Source organism: Lepidochelys kempii, chromosome 13, assembly GCF_965140265.1.
Source record: "Lepidochelys kempii isolate rLepKem1 chromosome 13, rLepKem1.hap2, whole genome shotgun sequence".
Lineage (NCBI taxonomy): Eukaryota > Metazoa > Chordata > Testudines > Cheloniidae > Lepidochelys > Lepidochelys kempii.
The window spans coordinates 6,075,896-6,096,582 of record NC_133268.1 but is presented as its reverse complement, the minus strand read 5'-3'; the positions used below and the strand labels follow the sequence as shown (position 1 = coordinate 6,096,582).

The window sequence follows — 20,687 nt, the reverse complement described above, 5'->3', positions numbered from 1 at the left end:
AGGGACCACCAGGAATTAAAGGGGATAAAGGAGACACTGGAATCCCAGGCATGCAGGTAATATAATCGATATCCCTCCTTTGACTCAAAGAGCTACCTCTTTTCCTGCTGAACATTTGAAATCCAAGGAGTTAGCTGTCTTTATTGCCATCCCCACTATAAAACCCCATCTCCTCCACGCAGGAAATCTGCAGGAACACGTTGCACTGTTATCCGAGCCCGCACAGGAGCTTGGCAAACATGAATCAGTTCAGCCTCCCACCAATCTTGCAAGTATTATGGGGCCCATTTCCCTGAAAAATAAACTGGGCAATGGACAAACAGTAAAGCAATGGCAGAGCCAGCAGACTGACTTCCACCCCTCTTCTCTACCACTTCCTAAGTATCCCCAGTGCAGAAGAGGCAGGAAATCCAATTGGGCCTGTAAAATTCTTTTGGGACTCCCTGTTGTGGAAGGTGTTATTAAAATGTAAGACATAGGGGAGGAGAGAGGAGTCTGACCTTACGATGGTAAATAGGGGTGGGGTTCAGTTTCATATACCTGAAAATAGAGCAGGTTGAAAATGGAATTTCGTTGACATTTTAGTGCTCTGTTCCTTTTTTGTTCTGCTGTGCTTGATTGTCCTCTTTGGCGGCTGCCTCTGTTTCCACCATTAAAAATATGAAGTGGAATGTAATTGCTGGACGCCAGACTTAACCAGCAATTCTGTTTTCCAGGGTATTCCTGGTGCCCAGGGAGCCCCAGGCAGAGACGGCATTCAGGGTGCAAAGGTAAAAACACACAGACTCGGATTTTCAAACTTGGGCACCTAACACTCCATATGTGGCCTGATTTGCAGAGATGCTGAGCACCCACAGGTCCTGGTGTGTGTGTGGGAAACTGAGGTTGCATTGCACCTCTGAAAACTGGCCTGCTTTGAGGTGCACAAATATGGACTTGGGTGCCTAACTTTACTCACTCAGGTTTGAAAACTTGGGCCAGACTGTAGCTGCACCACTTCCTGTAAAAAGTGCATGGCAAAGTGTACGGGGAGAGGGGAGGAATTGGCTTGAGACTGCGGATTAGAGATTTACTCTCTGGTACTTCCCCCATGGCACCTTACCTAGCAAAGAGCTCTGGGGTCCTATTCTTCTCACAGCATCTTGGAGTAAAGCATGGACGTTCTGCTGTCGAGAGGCAGTTTTCTCTACTCTCTGCCCTGCAGTTGATATTGCTAGCACAGGGTAAGCCTGTGGCAGCAGAGATGGGTGAATTGATGATCCAGACATCTCAAATGTGTCCAAAAAATTCTTCAGCTAGATTTATGTGGCTGAGTAGTTGCCAACATTCTTGTGTGTTTGGCAGTTATGTTCCGTGGATAAGCCCTGGCTAAACAACCTTTGGAGTAAGGCATCACATCACTGTACCCTCAGCTCTCACCAATGCTGTGAGGACCCTCTCGTTAACACACTGTTGGGTTTGCAGGGGGTGAGAGGACTGGAAGGCACAGCAGGGCCTCCGGGGCCACCAGGACCCAGGGTAAGAGCTTGCACAAACTGTCAGTATAAAGCTTGTCATCAGCAATAACTTTCACTTCCTGCTGACTTGCTGCATTTTCCACTGGAGCCAATGTAACCACCCTCTGGCATGGGTCCATCCCAGGTATAGAACCTGGGACTTTCCACACTGCAGCAGAGACCTCTACTGCTTCAGCTTAAGGCGTAACTCTGTTAGCTGGTAGCAGTAGTAGACTTATCTAGTGGACAGCCTCTAGAGGGACACGTGCTTTGCCACAGGGTTAGGTGGTCCAGCTGGCTACTGTTCCTCGGTGGATGAGTTTAAGGCATACAGGATGCTAGACTGAAGTCACTAACTGGAGCTGGGCATGATGCCACGCAAGATCTCCTCACTCAGCTCTGCCCAGCCAGTGAGACCTGAGCTGCTCCCTAGCTTCGGTTTCACCAAGGACAGCCTTAGAGTTCATCTACATATTTTTAAGGCTCCAGTCACATTAGTGTTGAGTGTCTCATTGAGTGTTGAGGTAGTGAAGTATTATGTCCCCACCTTACAGATGATAAGATGGGGGATTGAGAGGCTCAATGACCTACTACTGAACTTCAGGCAGTACATGGCAGACACGGGAAGTGAACTCAGATTCACTGAGTCCCAGCATGAACCACCAGACCAGCCTTTCAATAGCAAAGATGCCACCTGTGGACTAGGAATTGCATTGAATCTTCCATCTCATTTCCCCTGGGCCACTAAATAGCTGTCAATCACTATTGGCTGGAATCCAGTGGGTGAAAAATTACAAATATATAGCCAATAACTGGCCCTTTTCCTATACAATTCTGGCAATAGTAGAAATACAACCGGGGAGCAGACGGAGATGTCTAGAGCATGCAGGTTGTTTTTTTTTCTCTTTAAACAATTCTTCATTATTGATGCAATTACACATTGGAGGGAAGCTCAGCTGTAAAAGAGAGGCATTAACTGTCCAAAAATAGATGTGCTCTGGGTTAAGACTAAAATAATCTCAATATAGAATGAAAGAACTAAAAACTGAAGGGTGAAAACCACATTGCAGGTCGTGGGCACAACTCACATCTGCTCTCCTGACCATAACTGAGACATTAATAGGAAATGATGTGAACATGACTTATACATGATATACTCTTAACATTGTCTTCATGGTTGGATGATGCTCTGACATGAACCTTAAGGGCACAATGCCTTTAACTGAGCCCTCTAAACTGTTTCTGCTGGTGCCCTTGGAGCCATAGGGAGATGTCAGCCTCAAGTAGCAGAAGAAGAAAGTGTGCAGCTGACCGGGCCTTATCTATAGCTGCATCTCACAATTTAATCTCTGCAGGGTTTCCAAGGAATAACAGGTGCCCGAGGCAGTAGCGGAGAGCGAGGACCTCCAGGTGATGTTGGACCCACAGTAAGTTGTTGTTTTTTGTTCTGGTGTTTTATGTTGTGGTACTCTAGGAGTGCCTGATGAGAGCATGGAACCTGACAGAGTCCTACATGGAGATGAGTTGCAGCTGCAAAGTTCAGCTCTGCATCTGAACTTCCTCAAAGTTTGAATGTGTGTAGCTCTGAGGGTGTTAGTTCAGATCCATCTCTTCTGGTGGAAGGGACTTTGTCTATTCATCAAAGACCTGGCTGGCAAATGTCTTGGAGTAGACTCAGGGCTAGTTGTTCATGGCAGGCGTTGCCCTCTGCAGGATTCTGAGCTAAATAAAATCCAGTGGTCAAATATTTCCTGTGTAAGATCCTGAACTGGAGAAAGAAATCACTAGAGATGGGCCTGAACCAAACCCACAGAACCAAACTTTTTGGGCAAGCCTTAGCCCACATCGGCACTTTGCAGTTGTCCATTTAGCTCAGATGAAGAACTCTTTGCATGTGAGGAGAACTTACCTTGGATCAAGGCAGATCTGTAGTGTTTTGACAGCTCTGATTCTGCCTTTTTGATGGCATCAGTCTTTTCCTGTTGCTCCTTATTTGTTGTTATCCTTAATAAAAACCCTCCATTATTTGTATGCATTTGGTCTTCTGTTGTGGGGGGAGTGTATATCTCCTTAACTACAGCCACAGTATTTACTGGTTCACATGTTTGTGGCCAAACAAAATGACATTTGTACATGCATTTTGCATAATTCTGTGATATACACCATAAGATATCAAAGAATCGGGCTGTGCATGTACAGATCAGCTTCCCCTGTACAATTGCATGCACATTTGTAGGGGTTTGTGCATGCTAATGGCTGAGACTACAGTTTTGGAAGGAGCACCTGAAAAGATCCACTGCAAATGTGGTCCTTAATTTGGAGTTAGCCTGTAAACATACCACTGGCTGTTCTCTTGAGAATCACAACAGTACTGTAATCATGCTGGCTTTTATTAAATTGACCTTTTACTTCCCATTTTTCACCTCCTCCCAGTTTAAAAAGTGTTTATTTTTGCTCTGTTTTTCAACAGGGTCTGCCTGGTCCAAAGGGGGAAAGGGGAGAGAAAGTGAGTTTTTCTCCTTGGAGTTCTTTATATTGTGCAGTGCAGTTACTGAGTGCCGCACTGAACGGGCCACGCACGCTAAGCAGCTGTACAAGTGACAGTGACGTGATTAAGCCATTTCAGTGCTGAACTCTCATTTACCTGTTGCTTCTTGGCTTTCCATTCACCTGAATGACCGTCCCATGGGAACCTGACATAATATTGCAACAGGCTCAGGTCGCAGTAATGGCGGGGAGTGGAGGGAGCCCACCACCACCACCAACTTGAGTCTCATTAAGGATTTTTCTATAAAAATGTATTTCATGCTAATTGACTAACTCAGAACAAAATGTTGTGGGTCAGATCCTCAGCTACTGTAAATAGCTGCAGCTCCACTGGAATCAGGGGATTTCCACCAGCTGAAAGTCTGGGTTTAGATATTGAGGGGGAGCTTTCCCCTGGCAACTCTAGCTAAAATTTTCTAAAGTGCCTGAGTCCTATTTTCAAGGGTGACTTGAGCACTTAGGCACCTGCCTTCCCTTGATTTCAGGCCTTAGGAGCGTAAGTTCCACTGACTTTCAAGTACACTCCTAAATGACTTGGCTGGTTTTGACCCTTTGTTACGTGGCCTGTCTGCTGCTAGGTAGCACTAGGTGCCAGAGAATGCACACAGCTCTTGTACCAGCATGCAGTCAGTCAGCCAGTAAATTACACCTGAGATCTGGCAAAACTCAAGCCTTGTCTGTAGGTGATGCAAATATGGAATTTGCCAGTGTGTTTCTCCTCATGCAGGACCTGACTGACAGACATTGAAGTCAATGGAAGTCATTCCATTATCTTCAGTGGGCTTTGGCTCATGCTCTGAGAAGCCTCTTTGCTGGGCCTCTTTCTCAGTGGGTTCCCTTTGCACCTGTCTCCGGGTACATCTGCGCTGCAAAGAAAAAACACACGGCACCGAGTCTCAGAGCCCAGGTCAATTGCCTCAGGCTCGTGCTATGGGGCTAAAAGTAGCAGTGTAGACATTCCTGTTTTGAGACCCTCCCCTGTCACAGGGTTTCAGAGCCTGCGCTCCAGCCTGAGCGGGAACATCTACATTGCTATTGTCAGCCCCACGGCCCAAGTCCCATGAGCCCAAGTCAGTTGACACAGGCCCTGAGGCCTGACACCGCGGGATTTTCTTTGCAGAGTAGATGTACCCTTAGAAAGTGGTGCTGGAAGAGTTTTTAAAGTGCGGGTGTTGAAGGCGGAAACCATGTATGTGGGTTGCTATTACTACTTCAAGCCAGGAAGGGCAGCAGCACCCCTACTTCCAGCCCCAATGGCCTTCGAGACTGGGTGCAAGACTTTTCTATTTCATCACCTCCCTTTTTCACCAGCTCTTCCTTTTGTGGACTTTTTTTATGTTGTGGTTGCTGGTTTTTCCTGGGCCTTGTGGCCAGTTTTTGTTTAATTCTGTGTAAGATTGCACATCGATCGCAACAGAACCAGCCACAGATGGAAGTTTTCTGAAGAGGTTTGGAAGGGTTCAGTTTTTTTAGTTATGAATTTTCATGGCTAGTATCAACGTTTATTTCCAAGTAGTTTATATCCTGCTGTGCAAAAACTTTAAGAAAAAACTCAGAAAGCAACCATTGTTTATTCAGCAGATGATGACCGTAGGAGTCAAGATTCATTCATTAAAGATTCAGAAACAAAGGCATAACATTTTTATATTTAATCATGTTAATTTTAAACATCACTGAGTACTAACTTTTATGTTAGACACACTTATCAGTCTTCAAGCTAGATAAACATATATGCAAATATACTCTCCAGCTGTGGTTAATTTCATTTATTAATGACTGAAAATTGATTTAATCAATTTGTGGGTACAGGGAAAAACAAAATTATTGATATTTACCAGTTAAGATTTTATTGTTTCAAAGCCTATTGATGAATAAATAGAGATCTCATGGTGATGAATATCTCGAGAGCTCAAGCTGTTGGTAAGAATGTGCCATCAGAAAACTTACATGCTATCCACTTCATTTCAAAAGTATTTAATTATTTTTAATTTTACTTCAGGGTGAACCACAATCCCTGGCCACCATTTACCAGCTGGTTAGTCAGGCTTGTGAGCAGATGATTCAGAGTGAGTATCACATGTCTCCTTGGGCAACAGTGCTTCTACGGTACTTGACGTTTTACCACATAATGAAGAACCTGATCCAAAATCCATTGGCAAAGGGCCTTCTATTGACTTCAGTGGGCTTTGGATCATACCCTAAGAGTCTGATCCTGTGAGTATTAAAAGTGAGGAGGAATCTCTCAGGCAGGCCCTCAAAATTGAACATCCCCCCACGCCCCCCCAACACGAGTTGTATTAGCACAAAGACCTGTGAAATATTACTTAACAGTCCGACCTGGTATCATGTACTGGATTTTCCTTTCAAGGGTAGGAAAAGGCTTGGATTGAAACTTGACTGTTTTAGGAAAAATCACTCCAATGTTTCATTAATTGATCCCTCAGTTTCTACAGCAGAGAAAAACAGGAGGCTTGATTTTGGGTGGGTGGAACTTGGAAAGCTTAGCTCAGATGATGCATCCTGGACCAAGTGCAGTGCCCATGGAATGCACCAGGGATGTGTGTGTTTGCTTTTCCTGGGATGAAGAGTTGTCAGCAAGATTTGCTTGGGGTCGACTGATGCACAGGGAGATCAAGTTAGTGCTTTGTCCAAGGTCAGATAGCAAGACCATGACTCCGCAGAGTCTTCCTCTTCAGTTCATGACCTCTGCAATTTGGACTGACAACATCATAGTACCTGGTGATTTTTATTTATATATCAAGTTTTTTAGAGATGGGGCAACATAGAATACACAGAATAAAATCAGACCACATCATTCATCCTGACATGAGTTTTGCAAACAAAACCAGAACTAGAGAACGGTTCTGTAATATCACAAGTTTCCATAGTTTGACTCCCATCTATGTAAAATAGGTATGAGCCAACACTGGAACCACTTTCACTTGTCTACCACCCTACTTCCCCTCTCTCTCCCTGAACTTTGGGGTGCAGACAAAACAAAAGTGGATCTGAACCACCCCAATTGTGGTTTTGCAAACTCAATGAAGTTTCCCGCTAGTACTTTTTTCAAACCCAAACCACCCTTTGCCTGCCCCAATTGTGGTTTTGCAAACTCAATGAAGTTTCCCGCTAGTACTTTTTTCAAACCCAAACCGCCCTTTGCCTTTGCAAGTTAAGGAAGTATGGGCTGGATGAATGCACTATAAGGTGGGTAGAAAGCTGGCTAAATTGTCGGGCTCAACGGGTAGTGATCAATGGCTCCATGTCTAGTTGGCAGCCGGTATCAAGTGGAGTGCCCCAAGGGTCGGTCCTGGGGCCGGTTTTATTCAATATCTTCATAAATGATCTGGAGGATGGTGTGGATTGCACTCTCAGCAAATTTGCGGATGATACTAAACTGGGAGGAGTGGTAGATACGCTGGAGGGGAGGGATAGGATACAGAAGGACCTAGACCAATTGGAAGATTGGGCCAAAAGGAATCTGATGAGGTTCAATAAGGATAAGTGCAGGGTCCTGCACTTAGGACGGAAGAACCCAATGCACAGCTACAGACTAGGGACCGAATGGCTAGGCAGCAGTTCTGCAGAAAAGGACCTAGGGGTGACAGTGGACGAGAAGCTGGATATGAGTCAGCAGTGTGCCCTTGTTGCCAAGAAGGCCAATGGCATTTTGGGATGTATAAGTAGGGGCATAGCGAGCAGATCGAGGGACGTGATCGTTCCCCTCTATTCGACATTGGTGAGGCCTCATCTGGAGTACTGTGTCCAGTTTTGGGCCCCACACTTCAAGAAGGATGTGGATAAATTGGAGAGAGTCCAGCGAAGGGCAACAAAAATGATTAGGGGACTGGAACACATGAGTTATGAGGAGAGGCTGAGGGAGCTGGGATTGTTTAGCCTGCAGAAGAGAAGAATGAGGGGGGATTTGATAGCTGCTTTCAACTACCTGAAAGGGGGTTCCAAAGAGGATGGCTCTAGACTGTTCTCAATGGTAGCAGATGACAGAACGAGGAGTAATGGTCTCAAGTTGCAGTGGGGGAGGTTTAGATTGGATATTAGGAAAAACTTTTTCACTAAGAGGGTGGTGAAACACTGGAATGCGTTACCTAGGGAGGTGGTAGAATCTCCTTCCTTAGAGGTTTTTAAGGTCAGGCTTGACAAAGCCCTGGCTGGGATGATTTAACTGGGAATTGGTCCTGCTTTGAGCAGGGGGTTGGACTAGATGACCTTCTGGGGTCCCTTCCAACCCTGATATTCTATGATTCTATGATTCTATGGTCTGATGTTAGGTACGTTGCACTTTTAAGACTGGCTGCAGTATTGCCTTCTCTCTATGTAAGTGATGTAACCAAAGTATAACCTTATGGCATCAGAACTGCATATGGGAAACTAAAAATGGGCCAAAACGAGGACCTGACTTCTAAACGGCTTCAGATTTCAAGGGCTTGGTGATGGGTTCTGATGTGAGTCCTTGGAACTAAATGTAGTGACAGATCCAGAAACAGAAAGGGCTTTTTTGAGGGGGAGGGAAGGGGGTGATGTCTTGTATAGATGCAGCCAATATTTTGAGAGATTTGTTGGCACTATTGGATCTCAACCCACATGCTGGCCCTGACTTGGCTCCAAACCTAAGCCAAGTCCTCTCTAGCTCTACATTTGGCAGACTCCTACTGTTTCTTTGGTTGGAAGAACTTACATAACCTTTCCTGAGTCTGGTAAAAGGTTAGGGCTTGGCCCAAGGGTGGGCAAAATGCTCTTGGACCCTTTCTTATTTTATCCACACAGGTTAAATTTATGCCAGCAGAAGTTCTGACCTGAGGCCTTTTGCTCATCTCAACATCTCCTCTGCAGTGGAGATGAGGCATTTTATTGTCTGACTTGCCTTCTCAGCTCATGTGTTGAAATTCGACTCATTCATCCACGAACATACAAGGAAGCCAGTTCCTGTGTGGGATAACACATTGAAGCCAGGAGGACCTGGACCACCAGGTCTTTCGGGTATCGCTGGTACCAGAGGAGAAAGAGGAGAAGACGGTATCCCAGGACAGCCAGGCAAAGATGGGTATCCTGGGGAAAGAGGTACTGACTGAAATGTTCTTAAGTAGGGCTTCACCATGGCCTTCATACTTTCAGACATAGTGGCTAATGAAGAGTAGCTTCTTCACCTGAAATGAACTCTTGTTCCAGATAGATATGAGCACTGAGCTCAGGTCTATTTCACGTTGATTCAGCGTGGTATAGGGATAGGCACCAACCACAAAGATTCCCTCACGATCCATGTGTCCACAAAGTTTGGAGGTTACTGGATCAGAGGGGTTTATTCAGCTCTAGGTCTCGCAATGAGCAGGATATGCAGCCTAGTACCGTCTCACCCAGTTTTCAGGAGTGACTACAAAATTATGGGTCGAAGACACTTTGAGTCACACTCACCCCATGAATATTACAAACAAGTGGAATGTCTGCCTAGGATTATCATGCCCGAGTGTCTGTCTGGTCTGCCTGAATATCTGTATCTCGTTCCCCTCCACTTCTGACCCAGTAATCTCATACTGGCATTAGCTGTTTCGCAAAGTGGATCCCGCAGCACCCATTCTCTAACTGGATCTCTCAAGTAGCTGTGAGCCACTCATCACTTGTCACACTCCCTTCCTCAGCTTTGCCAGTGACTCTTCTCCACATCCCTTCACACTGCCCCTGACTTGTGGAATACCCTTCCTGAGCTGATCTCACCTCATGCAGGTCTCACCTCTGTCGTTTCTAAGAAATCAGCCATTTAATGATGTCTACAGGAAAAAAAAAGATGGAAATATCTGGACATATGTTAAGACCAAAGCCAAAGCATCTGCTGTGGCAGGTGTGCCATTGGGCAGCTGGAGAAATACATAAAAGGGGCCAACTAAAAGAATCCCTCCTGCCATCAAACAGTACTTAGGGAGAAACTTGTGGGACTTGGGACATGCAGTGTCATGTACTCCTGTACCAGATATAGACTGGCTATGGAGCTTGCTTACACACACCAGGTGTGTTTATTGTCAGATCCTTTAATGCTCTGCCAGGTATGGCTGAGGTTTATATTACAATGACCTTTCCATTATATGCAAAGAGTAGCCCAGGACAGATGGGGGTGGTGGAACCTTCTTTGTGCCCCGAAGCAAAGTTTGATGGGGCAGGAAGGATTCCAGTATTGGATTGTACCTCTTTCTCCCACCCATTGTATTGTAACCCATCTCAGAGTGCAAGCTCTTTGGCGTAGGGACCATGTGTGTTTGTACGTGCGCGCGTGTGTTCACATCACCCAGCCTAATGGAGTGCAGTCCTGATGGATGCCTCCAGACACACATGTGCCCATAAGTATTAACCAACAAAAAACAGGAGGCCCTTCTACCCAGCAGCATCACCCACCATCCAAGGTGGGCTCTCAATTTTCTCTGGGCACAAGGCTGGACCCTTTAGGGTCTCTGCCTCTTAGGCCAGCACAAAAGGAATTCACAGGGCCAAATCTGAAAGTCTTACTTGGTCAAAACTCCACTTGAAGTCAATGTAAGGACTAAGTAAAGGTGCCAGCATATGGCCAACGGGTTTTTCCAGTGTAGGAATAAGAGCAATGTGCAAAGCTTCTTATCTCCCCCTCAGTGGGCAAAGCATTTGCTGGCTCCTTTTTGGAGTAGAACTCGTGAGCTTTGGTGAGAATAGTCTCTTATCTCTGGCCTCTTGGCCTCAAACTTAAAGCTCCTGCACTTGCAAGGAGAAAGTGTTGCTGGAACTTTTGTTTAATTACAGGACAAATCTTGATTGCACCGTCATTCGGGCAGCCACCATTGGTTTAATAAAACAGCGTATTACGGACAGGCTGTTAGAAGAACCTTTTGGCTACAGCTCCAAAGAGGCACATGCAGCATGAAAACACTGGGAGAGAAAGAAAAGGAAATTGCTGTGTGCATGTGCAAGGAGAGCCTCTCCCTCCTTTTTCATGTAGAATTTCCTTCCATTTTTAGTCTAAGTTTGTGGTTTAATTGGCATGTTTCACACGGCCACTCACACAGCAACCTGAATCTGTCAGGAGCGCTCAAGGACGATTCTGTGCCGTTGTTTCCTGCTCCCCCCACCTTCCCCAGTCTTTATGCATAGCATCCAGTGAGAACAGGAGGGGAACAAGCACAAAGGGTATATAGCAATCATACTGACAGATTGTTTTCACATGAGGGATGGTTTAAAACAAATACAAGTTTTTTCTTCTTCCCATTACAAGAAAATCTCCCGCATTCACAAACTGAAGCTCTGTTTCTGTCCAGCTGAAAAGAGACGTAGGGCAAGCAACTATTTTCGCTGCTAACGCAAAGGACCCCTTCAAGCACTGAATGTTCTTCTGCAGTTTGAGTCCTGGGCCTGTCCTGCCGCTCTCCCTCACAAGCACGTATTCCCATGAAAGGGCCCCACTTCAGAAGCAGGTCTCGCATATGGATGCAGGTTTTTGATGGTAGGAGAGGCAAAGCCAGGTGTTAATGGGAGGAGATAATGTCTGAGTGGATATTTTTGTAAAATATTTATTGGAGAGTCTCGTGCAACATTAATTGAAACTGCTCTGGCTTCAGTGGCGGCTGAACCCTTCTGAAAAGCCAACTGCTAGGTCAAGCCGGTCAGTCATTCAATTCTGGACTGAAAATGTAAAGCTTATCGAAATGACAACAAAGTGGAGAGGGGACGAAGCAACGTGCGACTATTTCCAGCTGGTTAAGTGAGGAGATGGAGCCCCTAGACAAAGAACACAGGTGGAACTTACGTGTAGAACTGGTCAGAATCTCTTTGCCAAAACTTCTGTTAAAAAAAAGCCATTTCCTCAAGAGAAATGTCTTGAGACACGAGGTGGGGAGGTAATATCTTTTATTGGACCAGCTTCTGTTCGGTGAGAGAGAGACGCTTTTGAGCTACACAGAGCTTTTCTTCAGGTGCCAGTATGGAAGCATATCAGTGATGACAGTTTCGTCAGGAAGGTGAGACTAACTCATTAGCCTAGGGGTCAGGATATTGACCTGGAACGTGGGAGACCAGATTAGAGTCAGAGCAGGGACTTGAATTTGAGGCGAGCACCCGCACAGGCTGGTGACCCTGTGGAAACTTTTACAAGGTCTCAGTTTCATTCCTCATCAGAATGGAAACAGATTCCCAAACCTCCAAAACATTTCACACAATGGAATTGCCGTTTTCCAGTGCGTCCTCCCTGAGCAGCTAGAGCCTGGCGTATGCAGTTGCCCCAGTTGCCCTGAGAAAGCTGCAGCTGTGTGCTGGCCCCTAGAGGTGGTAAGGGGAGGAAGAGCTGGAAGAGCTCAGGCAGACTGGCTCTGACGCACAGAGGGCTGCAGGCACAGCAGAGCAATACAGATTGATTGATGTCATTTCTACTGCACCACTAAAATGGTATTCAACAGTGAAGGGTTAACAGGCTCCCTAACACTGTATGATACACTGCACTGTATTTAAAGACCAGGTATAAATAATATTAAAAGATGACTTGATTTATACTTAGCCACTAATAGCCACAAACTTAAATTCAGTGTGTAGGGGCATGATCCTATTTGAGGGACAATGCCAAGGGCTGCCCAAGGATACATATGCCGGGCCGCACGGGAGGGGTTAAAAGAGGGGATCCTGTTTTGCTGAGTGTGGTACTAAAGGCCACAACCTCCTAAAAGACCATAGCACCCGAGAGCCACCTTATGGGGAGGCTGGAGTAGAGGGTGTTAATGCAGGGGAAGCTGTTAAGCTCTGGTAAGTGACATCTCTTTCTCTCATCCTCAAACTGGAGGACCAGGACCCAAGGGTGAGAAAGGGATGGCTGGAGCCAGGGAGGAAGGAGTCCAGGGACCAAGAGGACGAGCAGGTACAGTGAATACAGTCTTGTGGTTTCAATCGTAATGTTGATTCTTCATCTGTGCTCCCAAGGGGTTTGAGCAAACAGTTTAGGCATAGCTTGCAACAGCCACATCCCAAATTCAAAAGATGAGCCTAAATCTGCCTCTAGTGGGGTTTCTGGCACCTTCATCTGAAGCATCTGGTGCTGGCCACTATCAGAGACAAGAAACTAGACTATATGGCCCATGGGTCTGCTCCAGGATTTCAATTGCTCTGTTCCTAAGACCCTATGGGGCATATTTTCCTAAGAGCCTCCCTTTGGTAAACATCTGCCAGTGCAGAGGCAGAAATCCCCAATATCTGAGCATACCAACTAGGTAATTGTGTGTTTTAATTACACAATTTACACACAGACTTTTCACATTGCCTACACTATTGCAGAGTTTTGTGCACACACACAGCCAGATGTTCAGATGGTATAAACCAGTTGAGGATATGGCTCACAAAGTGGAAGGCCCTTTGAAAATTGGCCCCACTTCGTTGGAACCTAAAATCTCTGTAAATTCTCCAGTCCCTAAGAGCCTGATCTGCTTTAGCTGAAGTCAATGGGACTATTGCAGACATAAGTGACAGCAGGCTTCAGCAGGGAAGCATTATAGAAAGTATTTTTTCATATATTTATGATTGTTACTGTTGACATATAAAGATATAAAACCAATGAACCCCATCAGGATCTTGGGCTTGGTGGTTGGTAAGTCTCCACATGGGAGATGGTGATGAGATTCCCTAATCCTGATCCCTGCTCTCCAGGGGCTGGAAGCGCTCCCTCAGGGCGAGGATATGTCATCACACTCCTGAGCAATTCTTCTTCCTGATGTTTAGGAGACAGCACTGATGAATGCAGACAAGAGTTCTTTCTAGCTTTCTTCAGCCAGAGTGATGCTGGCCACATCACAAAGCTTCTAGAGCACTGGTGAACAGCAGGAAAGGGTTAAATTGTGGGAAATAGGAAAGAGGTCCATAGGTCTTCATCGGGATCCAGTGGGGACTCTCCAACCTCATCTTCCTTCAAAAGGGAGCTGGGAAAGTCCCCAGATAACTGGCAGTACGCCATCAGACAATAGATATTGCATTGGACCAGCAGAGTTATACTGTACTGTTTGAGATGCCATTCATTTTTCAGGCCCTCCAGGAGAACAAGCCATAGGGGAGTCAGGTCTGAAGGGTTCCCCCGGGAGCACCGGTCCTCCAGGTTTTCCTGGTGCCAGAGGCAATCCTGGGGCACCTGGCTACCCAGGTGGTTGTGCTAACACTGGATGCTACAGGGCAAGCACAAGAGGTAAGTCCTGATTCTTTATATGAAGGTGATGATTTTAGAAGCTTCCCCATTCATGTATCTTTTGCTACCTGGCTAACCTATATGAGAACTATTATTATTATTATTACTTAATTTATTTTCCCTATGCTTCAAGGATAGTCTATCCTGGAGAACATTCTTTACTTAGTACTTAACACAAACCATGTGGAAAAAGTTCTTCTGACTGGCTGCTGAACCTTCAGCAATGGTTGGAATAACTGCATAGCTCTGCTCTTTACTCGTCTGTCCATCTCTCTCTAACATAATTTTTCCCCTTCTCACAACAAAAGACATTATGTGGCAAACTAAAGTCAGTTTTGGAGGCTTTGGGTTGCATGAGATAATGCTATTCCTGGTGGGTTAGAGCTACTTGGATATGACCTCTGCTCCATACCTCATGAAGGAACTAGGGAATTCTTCCTGAGAAGCAGTTATGCAGGGTTTCTACAAGCCACCAGGCTATCTGCTGCATCGTCCTTCTAGATTCATATCCCTCTCATAGGTGAAGAGCTCATGGTCACTTGGCAGAGCAATAATGCACTTCAAGAGGTGTCAGTACAAGGCACTCGTGTCCTCCTTGAACTGGATACATTTGACTTTGGCCTATGTAAAATATTAAATAGTTAAGCCACAGTTTAATCTCTAGTTCTTATATTCAATCTGGAGTCATTAAAGAAACTTCTACTGCAATAAGGCATTCTCATGTGACTAGCCATTTATAGCCTGTAATATTGACCTTCCCCATCAAAATAGCCATTTTTTCAGAGCAGCCATGTCTGTAACCTGGCCTTCTATGCAATCATGTCCAGGAAGGGGAACTGGTTCAAAACTTCTCCTGAATTATATTTTCACTGTCCCTGTCAGATGAAGCTGTGCTTCTTTATTTAACTGTACCTGGATTTCCTTTTTTCTCCATTTATGTGGACCACACCTGAAGAAGGCAAAGTAGATTTTTAAAGATGCTTCTGCTCCATATGGATGGCCCTATTTTCCACATGGATGGCCTTATTTTCCCTTTTTCTCCTAATACTGAACTACCCAATTTAGTTATTGGCGTATCTTGTCAATTAACTTTAGGCATTTTCATGGTACCAATGACAGGACATATTAATGCCTTGATATACCTCCCCATCTCATAGAATAAGAGATTCCCAGCTACATTAAGTCCTATAAAGTACAGACACTAATTGGTGCCTGAGAGAAGATTGTTAAGGAGGGAGAACTAATTATGCACCCTCCGTCCTCAGTACTTTATGTTGTATTTATTCTTCTGTTCAGTAGTATCTCCTGGTTTTGTCTCCAAACGCAGATTTCATCCCCTGATGATTGAGGCATGGACCACTGTGGACAGGTCTCCGTCCTTTGGAAAATTCTGCACTAAGGTTCTGTCTACCCAGAGTGTAACTGCAACTTGAACACCCAATAGGAGCTCCCCCCCCCTCCCCCGGTTGCACTGGATTTTTGTACGGAAGTATAGAACTCTAAACTAAGCATAAAACACTACCCACAAAACCGGACTGTATGCAGATAATATCTAGTCATCCTCTCTCACCTATATTTCTGTGTTATTATCTGAACCATTTTGCACTGGACAGTTGGTGTGTCTGAACTGATGTCAGGAGTCCCACACCAGGGCAAAGAAATACAGTTCAAGGTTCAAGTTTTCAAAATTACAAGAGAGCTGAGCCAAAAGTAACGTTAGTGGTATATGAAATGGTCAGAAACAGTCTGGAGCAATGGCTCATGTTTGTCCACTTGTGCTTTATTTTTTCAGCCATTATTGTGGGTCACCAGTAGCTGAGCAAAACAGCACAAGGTACTGAAAGATGAAAATCCATAAAATGGCAACACTGCCATGTTGTCTGTGGGGTGCCAATGGAATAAAGTCTAATACTGTTGCTACTGCTTCTGCCTTTGGCACAATCTTGAAGTCTTCCTCCCCGTTTCCTTATATACATGACTATCATTAGACTATGGAATCACCTTTGTAGAGGAATGGTGGAAGCCCAGGTGCCTAGTCTAGTTTTATACATCTCAAGCAAAGTACTAAAAAATAGAGCATGTGTGTATTGACAAGGCATGGCCTAGGTAACCTCCTTGGCCTTTTCCATATCTGCCTTCGAGGCACTTAGTAACAGTCTTCCATTGTATCACATAGAATACTGCATAGCCATAGGCCTCACTTCTATCAGTAGGATACTAGAGGTATTTGTTATTGTCTGACATTCTAATTGTACAGGCCACAATTCATATTCATACCAAATTTATATTGATACTAGTAATGCAACACCTTAATGGTAATAGTTTGTTATTTTATATTGTACCAGCTTGTATTGGTCCCAGACCAGAGCTACATTGTAACTGCTTTCAAATAATTGCTCCTGAACCTGGATTATCGACACACAGAAGAGCAAGTTCTGTGAATAAAATGTCACTGGCGTTTGAAAATCTGGACCGACTCTTCTTGAATCGCTTCTACAAAGAAGCTTAGATACAAAAAAAGGAGCAACACACACATAATGTGTGTGCACATTTCCTCTAATTATGGGCACACTGGATAACTCTACACAAATGGCTTGTGGTGGTCATGTGCATACACAATCACGCATTTCCATTTGCAGTACTGGTAACTGTGCTCAGCTAACCCGCTTGACATTCCAGTCCATAATGATCCAACATTTAGGAACCATGTTGCTAGGCCCCTTAGAAATACCCAAGATAGATACAGAAGTCCTCCCTGCAAAAATATGGCTCAGATGCAGTAACTAAATAATATTCCTCACCCTTACGGAAAAGTCTAGAATGTAATACATTTTAGCCTTTCTGTCGATCTTTTTGAATAATTACATAGACTTGTCTAGAGAGTCATAACCCAGCTAGGACAGTGCACAAAACATAGAAAGAAGATCATTACATTCTGTAAATACTGAATAATTTGTATCAGACTCTATTGGATTCATCATTAGTAATTTTCTAGGACTTTTGCCTAAGGTGAGTATTTGCAGAATGATGAACGTTCCTATTGTAAAGTCTAAAGCAATACTGTAACTATGGAGGCAACTTTCTATTTACTTAAGGCAAAATTGGCAAGCTTTTAAATGTGACTTCTAAATCAGTGAGCCTTACAGCTTAGACAAAGTGTCGTCAGGGCACGATCCCCAGGGCCCAGAAAAGGGAGGCAGCAGAGGGACAAATATAAAACATTGTGAATTTGATGTTTAAAGTAAATATATTTAAGGGGATGGACATACTGGACACAAGTTGTTGAACTCTGAATATTTTGATTTGTAAAGGCCAAAGAGCCATTCTGTATTTTTCCCATTCCTTAAAGTGGAAACATGTCCAAAATCTACAGAACCTACATTAATTCAAATGCTGAATGCTGCTCTGGGTATGTATGTATTGTATGTTAAACCTCTTGCTGTCAGGGACAATAAAGACACAATGGGGGTGGGGGAGTTTGCGATGAGCAGGTGAAGAGGTAAAAGGTGCTTTCTTTGCACATTTAAAAAATTCTGAATTATGCCCATTAGAACGTTCATATGCTGGGGCAAGCAACACAATGTGCATTTGGACAGATAAAGGTCCTGACTTTTTGGAAACAAATGACAACCTAGACTCCCCTTTTTGCACTTTTTTTTTACCCACCATTTTTGAGGCTGTAATCAACATCACTTAGAGGGCTAGGAACCTGATCTTGGATACAGTCAGTTAGCTAGATCTCTGACATTTTTGCCCATGGATAATTGCAGTACAAGGGTCAGCTTTTAAAAATCTAGCCCCACATGGGTTATTGCCTATGCGAAGAAAAACCTGCCCCCAGAAGTTACCCATTGGAACTCTCAAATGCATAACTCCTTGATGAGATGATCTGTTTACACATTTGGAATTTGCTTATGTTTATCCTGGGTGAAAAACATAATGGGACCCAATTCAGCAAACTTACAACCCGCTAAGACACTGTGGATTCAAAATTTAGCCATGGAATGGAATCCTGAAGGGTTTGTGTTCTGCTTACATAGAGACAAGTCTTCATTGGCATTTAACATGGGAAGAAACTCCTCACTCACTTGGAATTGCTTGTTAGGCAGTTAAAAGTAACTCACAAAGGATTTTTTGTGCCCCCGTATGACAATATGTGTGAGACTACTTGGATTGGCTAGGTCCAGGCTACATCACTCACTTTCATTACCTGCATAAAAGCCTAATGCTTCAGGTCTTGTGGTAGTAAAAAAAAATGCCCATCAGTGCAGTGCCCGCAGCCCTCACCAGCAGTTCACCTGCCTAAACTGAAAAACCCACCACCACAGCTAAGTGCAGTTGGTTGAATTTTCTAAGTTCTTTCTGGGTTCAGGGTCAGTCCAAAAGCTCCCCCTCACCAGCGGGATGTGTTAGCTAAGGAAGCATTTGCTGGTCATATCAGTAAAGCAATTGGACCCAGATCCACAAAGGTGCTTAGGCTGGATTAGTGGAAGTTAGGCACCTGAATACCTTTGTGGAGTTGGGCCTGTATAGCTACATTCACTTGGAAAAATTTATCATCTGACAGCATTCACCAGGGACAGTCACACTTGAATCCCGGCTTTTTCTGGTTTTTCTGGAGTCCATTGGTCAGTGTGAGCGGATCAGAACTACTGGCCAAGCCATGATCTATTTGTAAGTAGCTTGAGAGAGGTAGGGGTGGGGGAAATTCCTCAGCAAGAGGAAACACTGGGACTTTCTAAAGCAAGAGATAGGAATGAGGAAGGAACAAGGTCCTACAGCTTTCAGCCCCCCACTGAGTGATTTCCTATTGGACATGACATGTTCATGGTTACAATGGAGGAGAGTGACAGATTGGTAAGCTATAGGTGATACCAGTGCCTGCTGGTTCAGACCATGGTACTACTCAAACAGCTGTTACAAGCAGTTACTAACTACACAAAGAGGACTCATACACAGCTGTAATTACTGTGCCTGGCATGTCTATCAGCAACAGAATTTCAGCCAGCCGTAGATGATGGCTGCTGAACAAATCACCAGTGTAACCGTCCACATGACAGCAGTGGCAGGGGAGTGGGGAAGAGAAGGGAAATAAATTAGTGGTTATTTCCCCAATATGCCACAGCTCTATTCATATAAACCATTCTGCAAAAATACTTGCCCTGCTTTTAGCATAAACTCGTTGCACCGCAATGGAAAGCCTCAGAGAAGGAAATACTTTTCTAGACTCTGTGCCAGGAACACAAGTCAGATCCCTCCCAAAATAACAGGGAGATTTTTTTGTCTCTGTGTTTGTACAGTGCCTCACTACAATAATACAAATAAATAATAATGGCAACAGAGGGATTTCTGTTAATTAAGAGCCAGATTGTAATGCAATTACAAGTGAACAGTCCCTCACAGGACAAGTAGTCACAGTGAAGTCAGTGGGGCTATTGGAGGAGTAAGGCATTACCCTCGGCTTACAGCAGGGTGGGAAATTGTTTTTCCGTCCCATGACAACTTTTGAGATTTTGGAATTTTTTTGCTCTGAAGTGGGACAAAATTGGGACCTTTCAAAGTTTTTCAAGAAATCCTCTCCCCAGAATAACCAATAGCCAGGTGATGATGGCACTCACCCTGGGATGCGGAAAACCCAGTGTCAAGTCCCTGTTCTGCTTGAACTGCAGCAGTAATGTGGTATACTTTGTGAGTAGAGCTGGGTGGGAAATAGTTTTTGTATTGTAGTGGCTATTCTGGGGTGTGTGTTTGTGTGTGGGGGGGGTCTCTCTGGTTTTGACTAGAAATTCCATCGTGGACTGGAGAAACCTTCCTAATGAGGTTTCATCAAAACAGATTATTTCCTGCAAAAAGTTTATTTTGCAATGAAAAAACACATTTACTCAAAAAATTCCTGACCAGCTCTAAGTGTGAGTATCCCAATTCAGTTCTAATTCGTTAAAGTTATTAACTGGCCAATGACTACGTTTCTCTAGCTGTGTACACACAGCATTTCATTATGACTGACCTGCGTTATTACACACTGAATCGCTACGTGTCCTGATTTCCTATACAATAAAACAACTTTATTTGGTATATTTTCCGTGGAAGGGGGAATCACACAGTTATACAACTAATAACCTCTGGTCAAGAGAGAGAATAAGAGGGATGGGCAAGGGAGACTAAGGTATTCCAGTGAGATTAGAACATTTGATGAGCTAGCTAAAGCTGTTCCAGATGGTAGGAGCTGCAGAGGAGAAGGCTCTCAAACCATCAGTGGCAAAATGATATGGTGAGAGAGAGAGGAGTTCAAAGGAGCTGGGGGGGGGGGGCGGGGCGGGGGATGTAGATAAGGGAAAGCATTAAAAACAGAAACCCACAATTTTGCTTAGTTACTTTTAGATGTTAATGAAAATTGATGCCACTCGCTCATGAATATTAACTATTCCTTCTCTCTTTGGTGAGCACAACCAATC

At 44.4% G+C, this 20,687-nt stretch overlaps 1 protein-coding gene across 11 annotated transcripts in view; it reads left to right on the top strand.

The window, feature by feature from the left end:
- Nucleotides 1-16,698, top strand: part of COL20A1 (collagen type XX alpha 1 chain) — a 95,666-nt gene extending 78,968 nt beyond the window's left edge. For 9 of the 11 annotated variants that reach the window (XM_073309068.1, XM_073309067.1, XM_073309061.1 and 6 more), the window contains 10 exons: nucleotides 3-56; nucleotides 717-770; nucleotides 1,465-1,518; nucleotides 2,852-2,923; nucleotides 3,967-4,002; nucleotides 6,043-6,109; nucleotides 8,934-9,122; nucleotides 12,847-12,921; nucleotides 14,077-14,232; nucleotides 15,560-16,698. In XM_073309068.1, coding sequence (XP_073165169.1) covers nucleotides 3-56; nucleotides 717-770; nucleotides 1,465-1,518; nucleotides 2,852-2,923; nucleotides 3,967-4,002; nucleotides 6,043-6,109; nucleotides 8,934-9,122; nucleotides 12,847-12,921; nucleotides 14,077-14,232; nucleotides 15,560-15,573 — 771 coding nt within the window. In that variant the 3' untranslated portion in view covers nucleotides 15,574-16,698. Of the gene's footprint in view, nucleotides 1-2; nucleotides 57-716; nucleotides 771-1,464; nucleotides 1,519-2,851; nucleotides 2,924-3,966; nucleotides 4,003-6,042; nucleotides 6,110-8,828; nucleotides 9,123-12,846; nucleotides 12,922-14,076; nucleotides 14,233-15,559 lie in introns of those variants that run through there. The other 2 variants (XM_073309064.1, XM_073309069.1) reach the window with 2 other exon arrangements.
- The last annotated feature ends 3,989 nt before the right edge of the window (nucleotides 16,699-20,687 follow it).